General features: G+C 47.1%; 1 protein-coding gene across 1 annotated transcript in view; it reads left to right on the plus strand.

The window, feature by feature from the left end:
- Positions 1–268, plus strand: part of LOC144738383 (uncharacterized) — a 95,060-nt gene extending 94,792 nt beyond the window's left edge. Inside the window, 1 exon segment of the mRNA XM_078621422.1 lies at positions 241–268. Within this exon segment, the coding sequence (XP_078477548.1) occupies positions 241–268 (28 nt within the window).
- Positions 269–11,241: the final 10,973 nt, after the last annotated feature.

Below are 11,241 nucleotides of genomic sequence, written 5' to 3' on the forward strand. Positions count from 1 at the left end.
AATGAGTCCTGGAATGTGCACGTTTGTGTCTCTGTTAGATCAATGTATTAGGTGCAATTGATTATATCAGTGATTTCCAGCACTACTCCAAGCTAGTGTAATTATTTCAACAAAACCGTTTGATTGTTCTGTGTGTTGGAAGCATTTTCACGGTCAGCAACACTTCAAAGGCATCATCAAGCAAAGAGTAAAAATGTTGTCATGAGTCCTAAACGAAATTCCTCTTTCGACCCCATGCAGTTGCATCCTGAGAGATGGCTTGATGTAGTGGAGTGGCTGGAGAGTCATATTCGTGTCTCTTATATATATGTCAGTGATTTCTAGGACTTCAAGGGAGAGTGATGTTGTGAATGCTCTATAATGTGTTCAGATGAATGTCTTCCTTTGAAGTTCCAGAAGAGTTCACTGATTTCAGAATGACAACTATTTTATACTTCGATAGATACATAGCCTCTTCTCGTCGTTGGATCATCGGGGCTGTTAAATGTGTGCTGTTTATTGTAGAAGGTGTGTTGTCATCTTCTCACAACAATTTTATACTTTGGACGAATGGCTTCAAGCGAAAAGGACGTCAAAGGGGAAATCGACGTTTACGTGTTTGATTTTAAGAATATATTTTAACTGTTTGAGCATGCGTATTAATAAAGATTTCGATACGAGTATCAACGTGAGTTTTCTTGCAGATTAATAAAGACCTGATTTGTTTTTAAAGATGGCTGATCGTACGTTATTGCTACCATATCTTTCATAATCAACGTTTTTGGGTTTAGATCGCGTTATTTATAAACGTGTCGTAACCATCCACCACCCGACACGGCCAATCAGTAAAAATGTGTCACGTTGACAAAAGACAAATAGTTCACTGCTTTAGCCCACCGGTGTGTTGAAGCCACAACATTTACAATTTGAGTACGACTTTTGTCAACGTGACACATTTTTACTGATTGGCCGTGTCGGGTGGTGGAGGGTTACGACACATTTATAAATAACGCGATCTAAACCCAAAAACGTTGATTATGAATAACATTGGTCGCGAAAGCCTACGTGTTAAACCATATCTTTCCTTAAAAAACGACTGACGAGAAGACATACGAACACGAGTGTGCATCCAAACACGACTGTATATACAGCGGTGTGCATTCACACACGAGTGTGCAAGTGTATCTACGAGTTTTAACGTTAATATACTTGCAGAACAATAAAGACCTGCTATGTTAAAGATGACTGATCGTCCCTTATTGCTACAATGTTCATAGCGAACACGTGTGGAGGCGAGTTTCAGGTGAAGCATCTCTATCACACAAGTTTACCCTTACCTGGCAGCATCGTGGCAGTCCGCTGGTCACACTCACTACGTCACACTCGAGCTGTAGGGGCGGGGCTCTGTCTGCTCAGTGACGTTGTTTTCATTCATTTAGCACCACGAGCGGGGAGTCTCATCCCTGTAGTTCCCTGTTGTGTTGGCGCATTCCTACCACATTGCCCCTAAATTCGTTGTACGACAAAATATAAAAATAATTTGTTTGTTCCAATACATAATCACACACGAGTACACATATACACCCCATGTCCACACACCCACACACGAGTGGACATACACAGCGCTGTCGAAACATTCACGAATGTGCATACACACTGCTTCATACATATGTAGTGGTGGTGTTGACGTGCGCCGACTGTGACAGTGATGGATCACGGGGCGGCGCGGGGTGCGGGGTTGGGCACGCGTTGTGGGCGTGGTGTGGACGCGCGCGCCGGGAGTGACAGATGACGGGGCGGCGCGGCGTGGGTGGTGAGGCACGATGAGATGTGGGAAAACAGGATCGTAGCCAGCGCCCAGCGATTGGTCGAATAAGTGGGTGCTCGCAGCGACGTCCGCAGGTGGGGTATAAAGGGGGACGCGCGAGAGCACTCGGGGAGAGTTACCCAGTTGAAGACCCGAAGACGGAGCTGAAGACCTAGTGCCCCGAGACCCCTAGTCCCGCCGTCCTTGTGGGGACCGGGGCCCTGTGTGGCTCGGAGGCGAGGCTGTGGGACCCGGGGTCCGATGCCCCCGTGGGTCGGGCTGGGGACCCACAGTCGAGACGGATACCCCGGGCAGGGAGTGTCCCGAGTAGCTCAGTGGCGTTAGTCGCCGAGTAGCTAAGTGGATGTTGGTCATCCGAGTAGCTCAGTGGCGTTAGTCGCCGAGTAGCTAAGTGGGTGTTTGTCACCCGAGATACTAAGTGGATGTTGGTCATCCGAGTAGCTCAGTGGGCGTTAGTCGCCAAGTAGCTAAGTGGGTGTTTGTCACCCGAGATACTAAGTGGGTGTTTGTCACCCGAGATACTAAGTGGGTGTTTGTCACCCGAGATACAAAGTAGGTGTTAGTCACCTGTGAACGAGTTTGATAAAATAAAGAGTGTGTTACCCGTGAAGTCGTCTCCCGCCGAGTTACTACATTACAACTGGCGTCAGAAGTAAACCTGTCTTCAAGAAGTATGGACACGAGGAAGACTACCCGTACCCACGAGCGAGGTCGGGACGACGACGGCGTACCGGGGACACCAACCTCGGGAGGAGAGGACGAGGAGTTGCCGCCGATGCAGCACTTCGCGGTGATGGCCGACGCTCCGCTTGCCTCCGACACCAGCCTCCAAGACGCGCACTCCCGGTTGGCGGAGTTGCTACTCGCCGCCGCCGCTGTCTTGGCCGACATCTCCGTTCCGGCGAGCGGAAAAACGGCTGCGGGGTTGGTGGAGGAAGCGACGTTGGAGGAATCCCGCCAAAAGGCGCTTCGCGCCAAAAGTCTGGAAGTTGCCGCCGTTTTTGGGGGGCCGCCACCGATTGGCGGGAAAGACGGACGCCACGTGGCCGGACACCTCCGCTCAGCGCAGCCCACGTCATCAGCGCGGGCCGGAGCTCTCCATTTTGCGCCTGACAACCGAGCCGAAATTTTACACAACTACAGCGGAGCGCGGGAAAATCTCTCCGACGTCGACGACGATCGGGTCCTCCAGCAAAGATTGCCCGCGCTGTCGGCGTTCAAGGCGGATGGGGGCGACTGGGGAGCCTTCCAACGAAGGTTCCTCGCTCATCAGGAGATGTCGGGGTGGTCCGACACCACTGCCCTGCGTGCGTTGCCAGCAATGCTTGACGACGACGCGCTTGCAGCCTTCACATCTGCTGCAAGGTCGTCCCGCTCTACGCTCCAGGCCGCACTACACCTGATGGCGAAGGTGTTCGGGCCGCCCTCCACGTGTCGCCACCAGTTCTACGATCGGCGGAAGGTGGCTGGAGAAACGACGCTCGCCTATCGCACGGCACTACTCGCCTTGGCGGACGCAGCTTTTCCCCGCATGGATAAGGAGGGGAAGGACGCCATGGTGACGGAGCAGCTGCTGGCGTTGGCCCACGAGTTGGGGGTCCCCATCAATGTGGCGGACGAGATGGATATCTGCTCCCTGGCGATCGCCACGAGCATTCACGCGTACGAGGTCCTCAAACGCAAGCCGGGGGTCGTCTGCAAATGGGCGGGGAACGCGGCACTGGCCGCCACGATCGCCGAACCTCAGCCAGCTGCGGATCAGGAGCAGGCCTTCGCTGCATCGCGTCCGGGGGAGTGGAGAACGGGAGGTCGTTCGCCCACACGTTCACCCCGCAAGCTGGAGCAACCGAAACCTACGACGTCCGTCGTCTGCTACAACTGCGGCCTTCGGGGTCACGTCGCAGCCGGGTGCCGGGCCCCGCGTCAGCGCGCCACAGGACCACGTCGGGACGACGACCAGGGCCACAAGTCATCCCAACAAAACCCGGTGCCTCGGGCTTGACGGCTGCTGACCGTCGGAAACCTGAACCCCGGGGCACGCACGGGTCCTCGATGCCTGGCCGATGTCTTCCTGAACCGCCGGCACCACCGGACGTTCAACCGCGTCTGGTGCCGTACGACGGACCGGCAAGGCGGACTCGGGCTAGGGCTCAACAATTTTCATGAAGACGTTTTTTCTCTACACCGAGCTCGCCCGGTGTTCCCCTCTGCCGGGGTAATGTCCCGTTGTAGGGACGCTCGGAAAGAAGGGGACACTGCACGAGTCGAAAGAAAAAAAAAAAAAAAATTCCATTTATTTTCCTTTCTGCATACACATTGCTATTGTCACTCGCCGGTTTGTATATATTGTTCTATTGTCGCGGTGGCATTGGTTGATGGTTGCGGATGGTAGTGTTCGCGTCGTGTTGTGTTGTTACGTTAGTTGTTGTTCTTGTTGTTGTGTTGTGTTACGGGGCACACAGGGCGGTTTGTATATTTTTATAGCAGCCGGGTCGGCTGCGAGCTATGTGGTAGGGGGTGATGTAGTGGTGGTGTTGACGTGCGCCGACTGTGACAGTGATGGATCACGGGGCGGCGCGGGGTGCGGGGTTGGGCACGCGTTGTGGGCGTGGTGTGGACGCGCGCGCCGGGAGTGACAGATGACGGGGCGGCGCGGCGTGGGTGGTGAGGCACGATGAGATGTGGGAAAACAGGATCGTAGCCAGCGCCCAGCGATTGGTCGAATAAGTGGGTGCTCGCAGCGACGTCCGCAGGTGGGGTATAAAGGGGGACGCGCGAGAGCACTCGGGGAGAGTTACCCAGTTGAAGACCCGAAGACGGAGCTGAAGACCTAGTGCCCCGAGACCCCTAGTCCCGCCGTCCTTGTGGGGACCGGGGCCCTGTGTGGCTCGGAGGCGAGGCCGTGGGACCCGGGGTCCGACGCCCCCGTGGGTCGGGCTGGGGACCCACAGTCGAGACGGATACCCCGGGCAGGGAGTGTCCCGAGTAGCTCAGTGGCGTTAGTCGCCGAGTAGCTAAGTGGATGTTGGTCATCCGAGTAGCTCAGTGGCGTTAGTCGCCGAGTAGCTAAGTGGGTGTTTGTCACCCGAGATACTAAGTGGATGTTGGTCATCCGAGTAGCTCAGTGGGCGTTAGTCGCCAAGTAGCTAAGTGGGTGTTTGTCACCCGAGATACTAAGTGGGTGTTTGTCACCCGAGATACTAAGTGGGTGTTTGTCACCCGAGATACAAAGTAGGTGTTAGTCACCTGTGAACGAGTTTGATAAAATAAAGAGTGTGTTACCCGTGAAGTCGTCTCCCGCCGAGTTACTACATTACACATACACACACGGGTGCACATGCATACAAGTGCGCATACACACACGAGTGTACATTTTGAAGTCATGGGCTTCGTTTATTTGCATGAAGTCTTTTTCACGTTCATACTTCCATTTGCTTGCCATTGCTACGGCACACTGGTTCGGATTATTCTTCCCATTTATGAAATCTCGCTAGAATCATTTGCATTTTCTTCATTAACTTATTTGCATTCAATTGCTATTCACGGTACTAAAGCTCCTCATATCTAGCAACATACCTAAGCTCATGTGGCCATTGTGCTTAAGCCTAAGTAGGAATATGCTGAATCATCGTTCGCTTCAGTTTGAATAGGGATGGGCATCTCCTTGAATAAGTATGTGCATGTTGTTAGTTTGCACATTTACAATGGCCTGTAAACTGTGATCAATTTATCGACTTTATCTGTGAAAATAAATAAAACATGTTGCAATCCTGATGGAGATATTCTAAGAGGTGCATGCTTTATAGCGCGTTGACTTGATTTTATGGATATTTTAAAGGACTCTTGTTGATGGTGTGTCTAAACAACGAAGGTTATTTGTTTTATTCGATCAATTAAAATGGTTACAATTGCTCTGGATACCCATCTGGATGGTATAGTTTGTAAGTGTTGTTTATTATTATAACCATTATCAGTCTATAGCAGTGTGTATTTACACTGATGTGTATGTACAGTGATGTGTGTGTTTTTATTTACCACGTGTTCTCACGGTAAGTGCATTGAATGTGGAGGGGTTACCAGCCCCTCGCAACAGTCCGGAGACCTCGTGGGCCTCTGTAATGTCTATGAGCCTTCCCTCTCGGACATTGCTCACATTGACCACAGCGTTACCGATCTTTACCGCTGATGAGGTAGGGGGTTGTTTTTACAGAACTTTACTCGTGGCTGGGGAATGCCAAACAACAGGGGGATCTTCTTCTGAGAAAAAAACGAATCAAGGGGGCGTGGGAGAGGGGCGTAAGGTGTGGAAAGCTCTCAGCCCCAGGCTACCGTGGGGAGTGGTGGTTGCTCATGCATCCACCGAAGATGAATATCTGTCGAGGAATAAAAGCAAGGCAAATGAGTTAGATTCATTCTATGACCTCCTACATAATAATCCCATGATACTCGTATGTATGGATGTCATATGTATATATATGCGAACCTAGGGACGGAAATGCGAACTGGGGGTGAGGGATTAGAATTGCACTATAATTATTAGAATCGCAATGTGGCAGCATTAGAATTTGCTGAATGTGCAATCTCAATGAATTTGAATAGCTATTTACAGTATTTAACCACACAATCCAAATCAAAACTCGATGAGCATATTTATTGTTTCAGTTGTTAGATCTAGTAATTTGTTATTCATCATCATCACGATCAATGAGCTAAGGGTGCATAGGTGTGAACTGCACATTTTGTACTTCTGCGTTTAAGTATACCATAAACCACAACATAGGAAACACCACAACCAGATGAGCACTCGAGTGTGTACGTACACGTATGTGTGTGCATATGTATGTACAATCGTGCGTGTTCGCAGTGGAACGCAATCCTTGTGTGCATACACTGCTGTGTATGTACACTGCGTTGTATGTCTGTATGTACACCCTGTATATGTACACTCGTGTGTGTATGCACTCCGCTTTTTAAATGCAGCAGTGTTTGGATGCACACTCGCGTGTGCATCTCTACTCGTCCGTGTTTTTTAAATGAAGGATATGGTAGCAATAACGTTTAAAAACAAATCAGGTCTGTATTGATTTGCAAGAATATTAACAGTAAAACTCGCATTAAATGTTTTTATCAATTCGCTTGGTCAAACGGTTAACAAACTAGGAAATTTATATCACTTTCAGGAATGCAACAGTTATAAAATATTCTCAAATCAAACACGTAAATATCGATTAATCATCTTCTTGGTTCTTTCGGTAAAGTTACGTATAAGGGAAATAATAAAAATAAAACATAATAAATTAATTCTCACGACGTTTCGGCCACAACGCACACAGCCGTCCTCAGGTGAAGACCAGGTCTGCCGGGGAGACAGCGTCTGAATGAAACACCACCACGCTTGGAGCGTATATTTAAGCTGGGTTGTAAGGGGAAGAGCGCCTTTACAAATAAATTTGCAAATCAAGAGGAATTTAGCATATGCAGATATGTGATTAGTACTACTTGTGAAATGCGTAGGAGGTGGGCGGGGGGTTTCAAAGTCATATTATGCCCGTGCAATTATGCAGGATTAGCAGCATCAAAGGGAGGGGATAGGGGTAGCATTAATAAAGGGAAGGAATGTTAATAGTATGTAGCTGCAGTAACTAAACAACCACGTAAAAAACTAAAGTATAAACTACATAGTATCATCAGTATACTAAATATACTCTCCAATAAGCTGAGCTACTAACAGTAAGTAATACATTACAATTCTCTGTCGCAAATAATATAATATGCTTCCAGCTAAACTTTTTCCCCTTACATCACACGGGTCTACCCCGTTCTATATGCTGCCATCGACAAACCCAACATTAAATTACATACTGTTCAGATAATCGTCGCTGGTGTTGGCCGTGAGCATGAATTTAACGTGAGCGAGAATTGAGCTGTGCGCTAACCACTAAACTACCTCTACACACGCGCGAGTGTGCATGCACAGCAATATTAACGTCAATATTTTTTGCAGATTAATAAAAATCTGATTTTTGAAAGTTATCTGAGCGTCCGTTAACTGTACAATGCTTACAACAAACACGTACACACACGAGTCAAAGTCAAGTGTACTTACACAGCAGTGTAAACACACACACGCTTACAGGCAATACCATGTCGATTATCATTAAAAGTGTATGACAGCAATCGTAATAATTTGCGTGGATTAAATTAAACAAATCACCTTGATTGTTCTGACGCGCTCATATCAACACAAGAACTTCAATATATTTATAAAACAAAGTCAGCACGGTATAAACTTGCACCTCAAAGTCCAAATCACAATTTTAATTCTTCAGTCTGCATTTCCCTCGTAACGCATTTAAACTGGCAGCATTTTGCAGCATATTGCAGGGTGAATATTAGCAAATGAATGTGAATTATGGGTGAGATGACTATATATGTATTCAGGCTTAAGCTCAATGGCAAGATTAGCGAAGCTCTGTTGCTAGATATGCAGATTGTAAATTCTAAAAACAAAAATTTAATATAAAGATCATGAAATAAAACGTCGAGAAATTCATATTTCATTAATGCAACATCATTCCAAACGACCCCACCATTTGTGTGCTGGTGTCATTGACCCAATTCGAATGATACCTGTGACTTACAGCTTTCCACACCTTACGCCACGCTCCCACGCCCCCTTAATTCGTTTTTTGTTGATTAGAAGGAGGCACTCCCTATTTTTTGCCATTCCCCTGCCACGAGTAAAGTTTTGCAAAAACAACCCCCTTCCTTCATTTACGGTGCCGGACGGTAACACTGTGGTGGATGTGAGCAATGTCCCGGAGGGAAGGCTCGTAGCCACCACAGTGGCCCACGAGGTCTCTGGACGGGTGCGAGGGGCTGGTAACCCCTCAATAGTCAATGGAATTACCGTAAAAACACGTCCAAAATATTAAACACGTGCAAAATATTGAACACAAACACACTGGTGTATATACACACCGATGGTCGTATGTTACAGACCAAAAGGTGACAATTGTTTTTTTTTTTGCGTAACTTTATTATAATCCACGCTAAACCATTCGGATGATTGTTCAAAGTTTTTGACAAAAAATATAACAAAACAACCTCGTTTTCTAGAAGCACCCCGCTCATCACGAGTGTCCTTAAATGTATTTATAAAACAAAGTCAGTAGAGTATAAATTTGCACCTCTTAGTCCAAATTAAACTGGACAACATCATTTTGATTCTTCAGACTGTAAGTCGTTGTTTAATCCTCCAAACTTGCAGCAGTTTAGAGGACATTGTCGGGTGAATATTAGCAAATTCACAGGTAGCACGGACTTATGCATGGAGATGTAGATCTTTATTCAAACGGAAGCTTACAATTATGCAGTGGGATGTACATACATATTAAGATTTAATTACAATGGGCAGATTAGATAAACTATGTTGATTGATATGTGGATTGTAAATGTAAAAAAATATTACAATTGAACGCAAAATCCTTGATAGGCCAAGTCGTGAACAAAGGTTTTGTGCTTGCTAACAGCACTTGTTCCAAAAGTCTCACGAAGGCTATATGGGTTTTTTTGGTCTTTGTGTGTGTGTCGACATGCTTCTGGTTGAGTGTCTGTGTGAGAGACACTGATCTATCAACGCTGCGATCCTTAATGCTCCCCCCAGATTTGACGATCTCACGTTGTTCGTAATGACATTGTTGGACACTTGAACAATTCCATGCAATGGGTGTGTTTTATATTTAATCTTAATTTTGGAGCTTTCGTGACTGCAGGAATTATTCTTCGGTTCTTTCGGTAAAGTCACATATAAAGATAAAATAATAAATTAAATAATAGCATACTACGACGTTTCGATTGCAACACAAGCAATCATCATCAGGTATAAAAGAAATAGCAACAAAAATCTAACCAGAAAACTATAGACAGACATATAAGCAGACAGATATCGCAAAGATACATAGAGAGAGAACACACATCGGCACACAGAGAGAGAACGTCTCTGTGACGAGGCCTTAAATAGAGAGAGGGGGGTGGGGGCGGAGAGAGGGAGGGGGCAGAGAAAAAAATTAGCATGTCAATGAGTGGACAACGACGTGGTACTGTACACAAGCTTACTATCCACATACATATTTGTATGTGTATAGTAACGATAGTGGATGTACATCCACTCTGAATATTTACTTTGTCGTTAAAAAGGACGGGGTACACAATGTTATTATACTTCACATCTACCCTACCTACATGCCGAAAAACCACTGGAGTGATAATACAACTGCAACGTATGTGATTCATAAACCCGCATGTTCGAATTTTTCCCAAATTTTAACCCGGGTTGGGATGTCGCCATCCTGCCATGGAACCAATTATCCATTAGTGTCTCTAGCAGACCATTGCAAGCCTAGTGTTGGAAAATGGCCCACTGAAGCTGATATCACAGAGCTAATTCTGAGTACACTGCAAGTGCCCTCTGGTCCGCATAGTACAAAGCAGGACTTTCCCACCTGTTCTTTAAGTAGGAGTAACGTTGGTCGAAACAATGTTCTTCTTATAGATGGAAATTATCCAAATTAAGTGTAGTACCACATTACAGCATGTGATGGGTTATTTTGTGCAGATGTAGTGACTAACTCGGAGACGATAAGACTTGGAGGTATTTATTTATTAACGAGCACCATCGGGATTAACACTTAATACTTCGTCCATCTATTATCGGCGACGCTACTCAGCCAGGACAGACGGTAGGCTGCCTGACTAGCGGCGCCCCGAGATGGTGGAGACGGAGATGACGATGAGAAGAATGGCGACGATGGACTACAGCAGCACAACGGGGTTCACATTCCAAACACAGCCCCAAGGTGCCCCACAGGGGCCCCTCTTACACTGTCACGTGGACTCGCTCCACCCCAGCCACGCCCCTTTCTGGAACCTACTAGCGGGTTCTGGTGGGCCCCTCTGTGACATTTCCTCGAGATCCTCCTCGTGCACATCCTGGCTTGCTGACGACAGGACTGCCGTACACCACAGATCTTCTTTTCTGCCAGCAGCAAATGCTTTGCCACTACAGAGTCAATGCCAACTGGGCTGAGATCCTTAACTTGCTAGACTAGAGAACCCGCTTTGATCACTGGCGGGTGCCAGGTTTCAAACCCTGGTTATCCAGCGGCAGCCTGTATCGTGAGCAGCAGCATTTTTTGAATATTCTGTCAAAAAATTTAGATTTTTGAGTGGTGGCACAATTCTGCAATTGCTTTTTAATACCTCTGGTGGCAGGAGTAATGTCTACAAGACCGAGTTCTAGAAAGTCCCTTTAGACGATATTTTGGTCTACTCTTCCACATTGGGCAGATGTTTTAGAAGAGGAAGGAGTACCCAAACTTTAACCTACCACACACACCTTGCTGCTCGATTGTGGCGTACCTATTTCTACTGCT

This window comes from Lampetra planeri, chromosome 82, assembly GCF_965212315.1.
Source record: "Lampetra planeri chromosome 82, kcLamPlan1.2.h2, whole genome shotgun sequence".
Classification (NCBI taxonomy): Eukaryota; Metazoa; Chordata; class Hyperoartia; order Petromyzontiformes; family Petromyzontidae; genus Lampetra; species Lampetra planeri.